This window comes from Chelmon rostratus, chromosome 23, assembly GCF_017976325.1.
Source record: "Chelmon rostratus isolate fCheRos1 chromosome 23, fCheRos1.pri, whole genome shotgun sequence".
Taxonomy (NCBI): Eukaryota; Metazoa; Chordata; class Actinopteri; order Chaetodontiformes; family Chaetodontidae; genus Chelmon; species Chelmon rostratus.
Window position 1 is genome coordinate 19,222,054 of NC_055680.1, and position 12,810 is coordinate 19,234,863.

A 12,810-nucleotide genomic window follows, 5' to 3' on the forward strand; every position below is an offset into this window, starting at 1 on the left:
CAGAACAATCTGCACAGAGGAAGAGATAACATGAGCCTGCTGATTTAAAATCATTTACAGCTAGAAGGAAAAAAGTAGGCCCCAGGACGTTTCCCTGGGGGACTCACGGACTAAAGCCTGCAACAGTTTCATCACTAGTATAGAGTGATCAGCTGTGTCAAGAGCCTTTTGAAGGTCCAATGTCCCTCCATCACTTTCTGTTGTAGTCAGTCAGTGAGAGCAAGCAGGTCTACATCCCATCGAATGCTGATGTCAGAGGTGACTACACTTCCTGAGAGGGTTCAGGACAAAAAGGGTCGGTGGTCTCCTCCTGCTCCACGTGGGTCAGGAGGTACAGCAGGTTGTCTACTGATCGCAGGGTTGTACTTTGCCCCCCTCATGTACTTGGACAACCCAAATTGCTCCTGATGGTCAGGCCCAGCACCCTGTATGGCAGCTATCTGCCATCAGTGTGTGAGTGTGTGTGTGGCGACTGAGCAGCTCGTGAGGAGCTTTGGAGGGGGGAGCAGTATGAGTACACATGAGTGCACAAAGCCTCCCCTCCCCAGGACCTTCAGTGTCACAGGATAACTCCAACTGATGCTGTAATGCCTCTTCAATTAACTCACTTGTAAAAGTCGTAGCAGGGACGGCAGGACGACACACCCAGTCCCAGGAAACATCGCTGACGTTTTAAATGAGCAGTAATTAAGTGTTTGACGCATGGGTGTCTCCGAAACAGTCAATCAGAATGGGACTAGCCTGGTCCAGACAAAGAAAGCTGAACACATCAAACCAGTTCTCAGGTCTCTGCACTGGCTTCCAGTGCGTCACGTACAGTTTAAAGCACCGCTGCGTCTCTATATATAGAAAGAGATGCTGCTGTTTACGTTTTCAAGTCACATTTCAATGCTGTGACCATCACATGCCAACGTCTAATCATCTCTATTTGTTTTGGACCGGAAATCTCAAGAGCTCAATCAAAAGTGTAGACAGACACCACTGGAAGGATGAGAAATGTGTTAGTCTGTAATCTGAGTGAAATTACCCTTTACAATTATTTCTACTGTATGGAGTAAAACGTGGACTTCCAAAAACAAAACATGGTGGAAATAAGTTTAAATGAACATCTAGAAGGAGAAATGAATGCACCGTGTGGAGGTGAAGTGGAGGTGTTTGCTAATTTGATGTGTCGTAACACATCATCAACCCTCTGAGGAAGCATCACTGAAGCTGATGACGCTCTGACCAGGAGCAAACATCGTCTGCAACCTGCCCAAAATGTTCCTGGGGGAGCGTGAGAAGCTGCAGTAAGAGCATGTAGTGTTTAAAAAAGCTGCTAATTAAAATAGACAGCAATGAACTGATCACCGCCCAAATGGACGAACGCGAGCAGATCCCTGCGGTGGAATGTAACTGCACAAGAAACACTCGTGCTTGTGTTGACTGGTGAGTTTTCACATCCACGTGAGTGGTCTTACTCACCCGGCGACTTCCTATAACATCATGTATGTAGTGACTGTGCAACGGCTGAGGCGTTATGAAGCGATTTGAAGGTCAGGGACTCACACACGCTAATCACGCCATCACCACGACTGGAGTGATGAGCTCACGCTTCCTCCCGCTCCACCGTGCTGCACATGCCGTAGAAATCACACAGTTTCCCCTGAGCATGTTTTCGACACGCTGAAGCCTGGTGACAATAGCGCCACCATGGGACCACTTATAAAGCACTGTGGGGGTTTTTTTTTAATTAATATTGATGTTGGTGTAGGTTCTGCTACATCTGCAACATGAACCAAAACAACAACGACTCACAAAAAGTCACGACAAGTAAATATGAGAAGCTGTGATGATGTCATCGAGAAGGAGCTTAAACTTTCAGAAAAAATGAAGAAATGAAACGAATCAAAGTCATAGTTTTGATTTTCCCCCAAACCTTTTTATTTATTTTTTTGGTTGGAACAACAGTAACATAATAAAGATCAACAGCACAAGTCATATCTCAGCGTCACGGCGAAGGACTGATACACTCAGGATCTGGATCAGGGCCACTGAACCACTTGAACTGCTCAAATCCTACACACAGCAGCTGTGGAGGCCCCGTCTGTGGGATCGGGTGACATCTAGTGGTGAACTTGCAGACTGCAACCACCTGAACACCCTCACCTCACCCTCCCTTATGTAAAATAAGCAAATGGTGAAAGTCCCTCTCTGAGTCACTACTGAGAACACGTGTTGTTGTTTATACACTAATGGAGACACGATTCTGATTATTATACTACATTTCTGCCAACAGATCCCCATAAATCCACACACAACCAGTAAGTTCAGGCTACCTGAAGAGGCTGGGGACGCAGTCTTTGGAACTGGAACCACAGGGGAAGTTTTCCACAGGGCAGGCTGAGGCTCAGGTTGAATCACAGGTTCGGCTCATTAGCCTGTTCCCAGTCTCCAGGTTCAGGGCCCCTGCTGCTGTGGATGGTTTTCAGGCCCCTCCAAACCTCTCTGCTGTACGGTATTTTCAGTGAGAGACCAGTCGGTGTCTACAGCCTCACATGTGATGGGATTTTGGATGATGACTTGTCGCCACCCTTGCTGTAACCATGGATGGTCCTGACCCTCACCCTTGATGACGAGCAGCCCTGTGCTGACTGAGAGCTCAGCAGACACCTTTTTTCCATCCTCACCACCGGTGGAAACCTGAAATCCGGTTACAGGTGAGCGTCTGCCGGCTTCACTGTCCAGAGCTGTAAACCGGAAAGAGCATCAAAAAGTTCTGTTGTTGCCCAAGTGAAGGGTTGTGTCAGCCACAATTACAACAATAAAATCATTCTGGGATGTTTGGTGAAGGTGCCACCCCAGACAAATTCTCACATTAGAGAAGGTTGAACAGCAAATGTTTGGTCGACTTAAATACTTCATCAATTACCAAAACATTTGCAGATTAATTTTTGACTGAGCAGTTAATGACCACAGCTCTAATTTTCTTATCTGGTCTTGATTTCTGAGCAAAAGCTACATTTCAGTCGGACTGTGAAGCGATGGACGTTTCTAAATTGTAATTGTGTGGAAGTAAATGGCTTTGATGGTTTTTTTCTTTGTTTGTGTGTTCTTGCTTTGCTCTGCAGCCACTGACGGGTCATCGTGAACCCGAAGGCATCCTGGTTTACTAACAGTCAGACCCAGCCGGAGAGGTTTTGTGTGTCGTAGCTCCTGCTAGCTTCGAGCGGCGTTGAGTCTTGGCGCTCTGCCTGTAGGCATGTGCATGCCTGCTTCCATGGAACTGCAGCCAGGCTTCACGCCCACCAGCAGCCTCGCAGCAGGATTTGAATACTGAACGATAAAACAGGCAAACTGCTGCTGGAGAGATGAAGCTGTGACGGGATGAGCGGCGAGCGACAGCTTTCAAATGACACTGACGAAGAGGGCGCGATGAAGAGCAGCAACGGTTCAGGTCTGAAAGAAATTCTTAACCTTTCACAACATCCCAGAAACCTCTTAGATCTCATTCTTAAAAGGTGTCATTCAGTTTTTATTAGTTTGTGGTTCCTCGGTTCTCGTTTCTGGGTGAATTAAAGCCGTCGTGCAGATTGTTTGTTGATATGTCAACAGTCGTTCCAGTGACTGCCCACAGGGCATCAAGGGCTCAGGACTCAAAGGCAGAACACAGATCTAACAAACGGCGAGCTCAACAGGCTGGATTTATTACCAAACATGATCTTCCAAAAAAGAGGCAAACAGAGGGCGCTTAGGCAAACGGCAACTAACAAAAGAAACTTGGCAAAAGTGCTCTGACAAAAGGCGCTGAGGTTCAGAAGGTGAAATACAATACCAGACTCTGGGTGAAGACGAGGACAAGGGTTCAAGATAACGATCACAAGAGGCACGAGACGCACGAGACGGCCCGGCACAGGACAAAGGGAGACGCAGTCTATATATACACGAGGTAACAAGGAACAGGTGGAGACGATCAGACAGGCGGGAAGGACACCAGGAAGTCAAGGGTCTGAGACGAGAGGAGAGTCAGGGTTTCACAATAAAACAGGAAGTGTGAGACAAAACATGACAATTGGCTTTAAAAAAGCCTTAAATCTTAGCTTTTACATGCTAACCCTAACCCTGCTGTAAGGGAAACCTGCTTCTGATTCGTTGAATCAGAAGTACATGGCCACAAAGAGACACAAAGAAAGACACTTAAAGAAAATATTTCTCTGTATTTTCCATTAGCAATATATTTTCTATAGTCTGTTGTATAAAATGTACATTTATATAGTGAACTGTATTTTTTACTTTCTGTTACCTTGCTGTTGCTACTTCTGCTGCTGCCGCCTGTAACACCGTCTCTCACTTATCTTAAACAGCTTCCAAGAGACACAGATTTACTTTAAAAAGTTGCTAAACGACCACAAAGACACACACAACAACGACAAAGAGAGAGGAAGCGCTTCTGATGAAGACACCAGCTCTTCATCAAGTCTTTGTCAGCTTGTCTTCGTGTTGTTATTGATGGATGAAAGCGTCTCTCTCTGCCTCACAGAGGTCCAACATCAGCAACACCCTAACACAAAGCAGCCGAGGTCAGAGGTCACAGCGGTCAGGCCACGCCCACATCAACATGGCTGACAGTCGGCTGAGAGGAGGGAAGGTGTCCATGTTTCTGTCCGGGGGGGAGAATTATTTCTCTCTATTTATTCATTATTTTCAGACGACAGGAAAGCTGTCGCAGGTTGTTGCATCATATGCAGCACCGACCAGCAGACCACGTTCATGCGATGGCCACTTCCCTCAGGGCGGGGGCCAGAAGTGTTGTTAGCAAAGGAATCAAAATGCTATTGATTAATAATCGTCGTCTGAAACTCGAAGAAAAAAAACAGGTGGATGAAACGAATCAATCGAACGACCCTCGCTAACCAAAGCATCTCTGCGGCTAAAAGCAGGAAGTAAATTAAAGGTTGTTCACGTGAAAACATTTCAGCCAGGATATCACCGTTGCCATGGAAACCGCCCAGGTGTTCTGACCTCAAACAGAACAGGTTGAACAGACACATTCCTCCTGTTCAACAGCGCACCACATGATATCTGATACGAGCATCATACATCCCATAATTCACCGAGAGAAGCAGGCAGTTTAACAGTCATTCAAATCACACACACACAGATCAGCACACACACACACACACACACAAACACACACAGATACACACACACACAGAGATACACACACACACACAAACACACGCAGATACACACACACGCAGATGCACACACACACATACACACACACACAGATACACACACACACAGATACACACACACAGATACACACACACACAGATACACACACACACAGATCAACACACACACACACAAACACACGCAGATACACACACACACAGATACACACACACACAGATACACACACACACAAACACACGCAGATACACACACACACAGAGATACACACACACACACAGATACACACACACGCAGATACACACACACACAGAGATACACACACACACACAGAGATACACACACACAGATACACACACACAAATACACACACACATGCACACACAAACACACAGATACACACATACAGATAAACGCACACACAGAGATACAGACACACACACACACGATGCAGCTCCAGCAGTAAAATGTTTGTACTGCATGAAGCTGATAATACTGCTGTACTTTTACTGCTGTTACTTGAACTACATGAGGCTGACAATACTGCTACACTTTTCACTTCAGCAGTATTTTGAGTATTGGACTTGTGGTTGGAGTATTTTCACGTTGTGGTTGTGTCCTGCTCTTTACACTCTGTCAGCTGTCCTCCACCTCTGTTGTCATGGTTACTGTGACCTCGCAGTAAACAAATAAATAACTAATAATCACGAGATGATGATCAGTTATTCTTTCAGAGGGTAACTGTTCGTGTGTTTCCACAGAACAACTGCTCACCACTCCACTCGCAGCCGGCAACAATTCCACGGCGACGGTGGAGCTGCAGGCGTGTTTCCACGACGACGATGCCTTCAAGTACCGCGCCTACACCTTCACTTACCTGCTGCTGTTTCCTGTGGCGTTCCTCTGCAACGTCGGCGCGTTGGCGGTGTTTCTGCTGCAGAGCGGCCGCAGGTCCGAACACACAAACACACACACGTCGACCCTCGTGAGCTTGCCCCGCTGACCTCCACTCATTCCCAGTTTTTATTTGTTGTTCGTGTTTTTCTGGAAGGTAAAATGTCAAATTTAAAGACATTAACTTCCAAACGTTGCTGTCCAAAGGTTAAAGGTTTGAGCTGGTCAGAGCGCTTTAAGAGCTTGTCATGTAAATCTTTACAGCAGCAGACTGCGTGCAGGTCAGTGATCGCAGTAATAAAACACTTTTTATTCGTTGTGCCTCCACACTTCAATGCAAACATTAACACACCTGTTCTTTTACATGATTGGTTAACTCGGGGCCTCTTCCAGGACAACCGCCGATCACTGGACGGGACACTTTCACTCCAGCTGACGTCTTCACTGCGTTTTATGAGACGATATTTATTCAGATTTCATACTTTTCTGCAGCATACAGTGCACACCTCCATTAAACATGTTAGTGAAGTGATGAAGATGTGTTATCTAAACAGACATAACCTGCTGAAGGTTCCTGGAGTGTTAGTGTCTTATTATTTATTATTGCATCCAGAGAGACGAGATGGTCTGCACAGGCTTTACCTGTAATATACCACAGAAACTCACCTGACAACAGCTCAGACTCAATATATTTACTGTCTGAGCTCGTCATCTTCATTGATTTTTGTAAATATCTGCTGATTCTGACTCTGATGCAGCGACACGTTTCAAACACGTTGGGACAGGTAGCTTGGTAACAGGTGATAGCACCATGATTGACAGGTTCAGCGGTTCACTGTAATTCAAGCCCTGATTGGCTGTGATCATGCTTTCGTGGCCCTCAGGTGGAAAAGTTTTAACCCCTCCCAGAGGAATGAACCAACATGACTCTCCTCATGTCCCCTCACAGAAGCTCCGCCTCCTGCATCATCATGATGAATCTTGCCCTATCAGACGGCGGCTTCTCCCTCACCCTCCCGCTGCGACTGACTTATTACTTCAGGGGTGGGGTGTGGGACTTACCTGATTGGCTGTGTCGGCTGTGTGTCTACGGCTTCTATGTCAACCTGTACACAAGGTAACACACACACACACACACACACACACACACACACAAACTTTGATTAAAAGATAAAGTGACTGACTCACTCTTCATCTCTCAGCATCCTCTTCCTCACTCTACTGAGCGTGCTCCGCTGGCTCGCTGTGACCCAGCCCCTTCGACACCGCACTCTGGCCACGCCCACTCGGACTCTATTGGTCTGTCTGGGAGTCTGGCTGTTTGTGGGCGTGTCCTCCACCCCCTTCCTGTCCAATGGGGTGACAGACAGGTGATTCCCCCCACAGACAGAAAGGTTTAGTAATTAAACTGTAGATTAAAAAATAAACCTTTAAAATGTTTAATCTTTAAACTCTTTAAAGCTTTTTGAAAGGAAAGAAAACACAAAAACAGATTTAATTTGATTTGAATCTTTTTAAACTTATTAACTACATTTACTTTTTTGAACTTCATGAATTATTCTTAGCGTTTTACTTTGTTTATTCTCTCTTTTTAAGTTTAAAGCTCATAAATTATCCTTCATTTTTTTCCTTTAATGTTGAATTTCAAAGTATTCTCTTTCCCCTTTTCTCTCAGGGCGGGGTTTCCTCGTTGCTTCGAGCCATCTAGCCCCTCCTCTTGGGGGCGTGTCCTGATCTTAAACTATGTGGCATTGGCTCTTGGCTTCCTCCTCCCTTTCCTCACAATCATCATTTGCTACAGCAGACTCGTTCGACGCCTGACGGCCCGCTCTGGCCTGCGAGGCGACAGTGCGACCGGCGGCTCTCGTGGTCGCAACCGACGCCGCTCTGTGCACCTGATCACCATGGTGACAGCAACCTTCCTGCTCTGCTTTTTGCCCTATCATGTGATTCGATCTCTGCACCTGCACGCTGTGTGCGGCGGCTGGAGCTGTGACATCACGGTGGCGCTGCAACGGGCGGTGGTGGTGACGCTGTGTCTGGCGGCGTCTAACAGCGTGCTCAACCCGCTGCTGTATTACTACTCCACCAGGACGTTCAGAGACAGCATGAGGGATGCTCAGTCCTCTCTGTTGTCCAACAGGGGGGGGTCCTTCAGGCCAAGACTGGCTCTGAGGAGGAGAAGGAACACCACCTGAGAGACCTGGAAGATCCTGCAGCTGGGCTCCTCAAAAAACTCCTTCCTGCTGAGGTGTTGTTGAAGAGGGTCCAGGTGTTTGTGACTGAGGATCCAGGTGTTGTTGAAGAGGGTCCAGGTGTTTGTGACTGAGGGTCCAGGTGTTGTGACTGAGGGTCCAGGTGTTTGTGACTGAGGGTCCAGGTGTTGTTGAGGAGGGTCCAGGTGTTTGTGACTGAGGGTCCAGGTGTTGTGACTGAGGGTCCAGGTGTTTGTGACTGAGGGTCCAGGTGTTGTGACTGAGGGTCCAGGTGTTTGTGACTGAGGGTCCAGGTGTTTGTGACTGAGGGTCCAGGTGTTTGTGACTGAGGGTCCAGGTGTTGTTGAGGAGGGTCCAGGTGTTGTTGAGTAGGGTCCAGGTGTTTGTGACTGAGGATCCAGGTGTTGTGACTGAGGGTCCAGGTGTTGTGTCTGAGGATCCAGGTGTTGTTGAGGAGGGTCCAGGTGTTTGTGACTGAGGATCCAGGTGTTGTGACTGAGGGTCCAGGTGTGTGACTGAGGATCCAGGTGTTGTGACTGAGGATCCAGGTGTTGTTGAGGAGGGTCCAGGTGTTTGTGACTGAGGATCCAGGTGTTGTGACTGAGGATCCAGGTGTTGTTGAGGAGGGTCCAGGTGTTGTGACTGAGGATCCAGGTGTTGTTGAGGAGGGTCCAGGTGTTGTGACTGAGGGTCCAGGTGTTTGTGACTGAGGGTCCAGGTGTTGTTGAGGAGGGTCCAGGTGTTGTGTCTGAGGATCCAGGTGTTGTTGAGGAGGGTCCAGGTGTTTGTGACTGAGGATCCAGGTGTTGTGACTGAGGGTCCAGGTGTGTGACTGAGGATCCAGGTGTTGTGACTGAGGATCCAGGTGTTGTTGAGGAGGGTCCAGGTGTTTGTGACTGAGGATCCAGGTGTTGTGACTGAGGATCCAGGTGTTGTTGAGGAGGGTCCAGGTGTTGTGACTGAGGATCCAGGTGTTGTTGAGGAGGGTCCAGGTGTTGTGACTGAGGGTCCAGGTGTTTGTGACTGAGGGTCCAGGTGTTGTTGAGGAGGGTCCAGGTGTTGTGACTGGGGGTCCAGGTGTTTGTGACTGAGGGTCCAGGTGTTGTTGAGGAGGGTCCAGGTGTTGTGACTGAGGATCCAGGTGTTGTGACTGAGGATCCAGGTGTTGTGACTGAGGGTCCAGGTGTTGTGACTGAGGATCCAGGTGTTGTTGAGGAGGGTCCAGGTGTTGTGACTGAGGATCCTGGTGTTGTGACTGAGGGTCCAGGTGTTGTGACTGAGGATCCAGGTGTTGTTGAGGAGGGTCCAGGTGTTGTGACTGAGGATCCTGGTGTTGTGACTGAGGATCCAGGTGTGTTTGCAAAGTCAAATCTCCTTCATTTTTCTCATTTCCTGTTGAGTAGCAGCACCATCTGCAGGTATCTTTTAACAGTTCAGCGTGAGTCCCAGCCTGATGGATCTTCTTCCTCTGAGCTCCATTAAAACACATCAGTGAGCTTCATCCTCCTTCATCATCCTTCATCACCATGAACACACACACACACACACACACACACACACACTCACACACCGTCCTGCTGCTGGATTCATCCGCCGCTGAAAATAGTCCCCAGCAGTTCGTCCTGTTTGCTGATAGAAGCCACAGCGAGCAGCTGTTTGAGGAAACGACTGAAACTTGTTCTAACAGACTCACTGTTGGTTTGAGTTCTTGTAAGATTTGTGTTTATGTGTTTATGTGCTTGTAAATGACTTTTATAAAGTGTAAAACAGTGATGTGGTTTGTTGATTTCGTTCATAAATAAGTTTCAGTCACGTAGACCAGAAACATCTTCACACTGGGATGTTTCCACTTGGTAAGCACCCACTGGCAGTTCAGTGTAATTTCCTGTTTCTAATGTGTATTGAGTTACTATGGTTACAGTACGATCTACGTCTCTCTCTGTTTTAAACAGTTTATTTAGCTGAAGCAGGAGAGGAGTTTTTACTTCCTCCTTCAGTTCATCACAAACAGTCAACATCAGCACATCTGGAGATACAAGCTTTTCACCGGACAGGAAGGAATCTGAAACATAAAGAGTAACTGAAGCTGTCAGACAAATGTAGTGGAGTAAAAATATAACATTTACATCTGAAATTTAGTGGAGTAGAAATGAAATACTAAATGAAGAATACGTACCTTGAGTGTGTACTTAAACAGTACTTGAGTAAATGTATTTAGTTACATTCCACCACTGTGTGTTCATATCAGCTGCCTGTTAATGTGGAGCGATCTTAACTACTGTGTGAACAGCTGATCAAACGTGGGTCAAAGGAAGCGGCTCTGAGGTCCACTGAGTAGCTTTCAGGTCTTTGGACCACCTCCTGGTCTCATGTGGTGACTGGACTTCGCTCAGCTGTCGTCACATGATGTGAGCGTGGAGTCATGTGGTTAAATATGATGGATTGTTGTAGATTAAAGGCCCCACAGGTGTTTTCAGTCATGGTTACACCTGCGCAGGTTCTGCTGGGATTTCTATGAACTCGTCATGTACTTACAAGAACAACCAGAACCAGCAGGAGCCCCTGGAGTCCTGAAAGTCCAGAGACAGAACCAGGGCATGTTCCGGTTTCCGTTTCTGTGTCTGGTCGTTCTGCTGTTCAGTGATCTGTAGCGCCCCCCAGAGGAGAGACGTTGGAACAGGTGGTCTCCAGGATGTGAGGGGTCTGCAGTGATGCTTTCAGCCCCTGGACAGAGCTGTTGTCCACAAACAGGTTCCTCTCTGGGAGGTCGGGGTGCTGCAGGATGTAGACCGGTCCCATGTTGACTGCGTCCTCCACTGACCTGTTTGCCCGGTGCACATATTGCAGGGGGTCCAGCAGGGGGGTTCAGCTGAGTCAACACCAGTCTCTCAAAGGATTTCATGAGCACAGAGGCCAGAGTGACGGCTCTGTAGCTGTTTAATGCAGAGGTGGGGGGGTGATTGGGGTGGAGTGATTTGTTGAAGATCTGTGTGAGGGTGGGTGTCAGCTGATCACCACAGACTTTCAGACAGAGGGGGGACATGCAGTCTGGGCCTGAAGCCTTCCTGATATCCTGTCTCTTGAAGAGGTGACACACATCCAGTTCAGAGATCCTGAGTGCTGGTGGGGGGGTCGGTGGGGAGGGGTGAGAGTGGTGCAGAGGGTGTGAATGATGTCCGAGCCGGGTGATGCGGTGCTGTCTAACCTGCAGTGGACAGATGATGGTCCTCAGCTGTGTGTGTGTGTGTGTGTGTGGGGGGGGGGGGGGGGGTGTAACTAAGCTGGAATGTAACTAAGTACATTTACTCAAGTACTTTGCTTAAATACAAATTTGATGTGCTTCCTCCTTCTCCTCCCCCACATCTCTCTTTCCTCCCCCACATCTGTCTGACAGCTTTACTTACTTTACAAATCAAGATGTTTGCAAACAAAACATATAAAACATCAAACTATCAAACAGTTTGTGCAAGAGCAGCTGAACAACGCCATTCATCAATGACAGGAAACGACTGATCATCTATTGATGAAGGTTCGAGTGATTTCTGCTGTTTGATCCTCTCAGGTGTTTGATCTGCTGCTTTTCCTCTCAATGATCTGAATGTGTTTGTAATAATGTGGAGCTTTGGACTAAACAAACACTGTGAAGGCGTCACTTTGGCCTCATCGTCACCACATTTCTCACTGTTTTCACAATGTTTCCAAACCGATCGATCGATCGATTAATGGAGGAAATAATCAGCTGATTGATCCAGAATGAAAAGAATCATTAGTCTGATCAGTCTGATACAGAATAGTGTCACATGAAACTCACCCTCAACACAGTACTTTCACTTGAACAGAGTATTTTACAGTGTGGTATTAGTACTTTTACTGAAGTAAAGGATGTGAACACTCCCTCCACCTCTGGCCTAAAGGCTCAGTGTGGTCAGAGTCCAGTGACACCTGATGGATGTTCTGCTGTTGTGAGAGGAACTCGGCTGGACGCACACATGTTGAAACGCAGTAGAATGAAACAGCGCCCCCTGCAGTCACCCTGGGCTCATTACACCACAGGAGGAGATCAAGTCAATCCAGAGGGACACACTGTGGACCAATCACAAGGAGGTCAAAGGTCAGACACGAGACTCAGCAGTAATCATGAAGACAAACACTTAGTTCATCGCTCATCTTTGCTCTTTTTCTACAAATACTCTCTCTGTGTGTTTCCTGAGTTCCAGGTGCTTCCTGACCCCCCACCCCCCCTTGTTTTATAGACACACACAGGACAGACAGAGAGACAGGAACACAGACAGACAGGCAGACAGAGAGTCAGACAGACAGGCAGGCAGACAGATAGACAGAGAGTCAGACAGGCAGACAGACAGACAGACAGAGAGTCAGACAGGCAGACCGACAGAGAGATAGACAGAGAGTCAGACAGACAGGCAGGCAGACAGACAGATAGACAGACAGAGAGTCAGACAGACAGACAGGCAGACAGAGAGAGAGACAGAGAGTCAGACAGGCAGACCGACAGACAGATAGA

At 47.5% G+C, this 12,810-nt stretch overlaps 1 protein-coding gene across 3 annotated transcripts; it reads left to right on the forward strand.

The window, feature by feature from the left end:
* Positions 1-2,558: 2,558 nt before the first annotated feature.
* Positions 2,559-10,052, forward strand: LOC121626866 (cysteinyl leukotriene receptor 2-like). 3 transcript variants are annotated; one of them, XR_006007978.1, is made up of 7 exons: positions 2,559-2,699; positions 3,111-3,436; positions 5,937-6,126; positions 7,019-7,186; positions 7,272-7,439; positions 7,745-8,600; positions 8,729-8,742. XR_006007978.1 is itself a non-coding variant. In XM_041965590.1 (6 exons), exons 2-6 carry the CDS (start codon positions 3,367-3,369, stop codon positions 8,265-8,267), a joined length of 1,119 nt encoding a protein of 372 aa, XP_041821524.1. In that variant the 5' UTR covers positions 2,559-2,699; positions 3,111-3,366; the 3' UTR covers positions 8,268-10,052. The 3 variants fall into 3 exon arrangements, 1 of the variants encoding a protein (XP_041821524.1); XR_006007977.1 differs by lacking the exon at positions 8,729-8,742 and adding an exon at positions 8,623-8,638 and having other exon boundaries at positions 7,745-8,556; XM_041965590.1 differs by having other exon boundaries at positions 7,745-10,052.
* The last annotated feature ends 2,758 nt before the right edge of the window (positions 10,053-12,810 follow it).

Bases quoted from the DNA above. Each gene is read 5' to 3' on its own strand.
- LOC121626866 (XM_041965590.1), top strand. From the start codon at position 3,367: ATGAGCGGCGAGCGACAGCTTTCAAATGACACTGACGAAGAGGGCGCG. The intron at 7,187-7,271 runs GTAACACACACA...TTCATCTCTCAG, and splicing joins TATGTCAACCTGTACACAAG to CATCCTCTTCCTCACTCTAC. The intron at 7,440-7,744 runs GTGATTCCCCCC...CTTTTCTCTCAG, and splicing joins TCCAATGGGGTGACAGACAG to GGCGGGGTTTCCTCGTTGCT.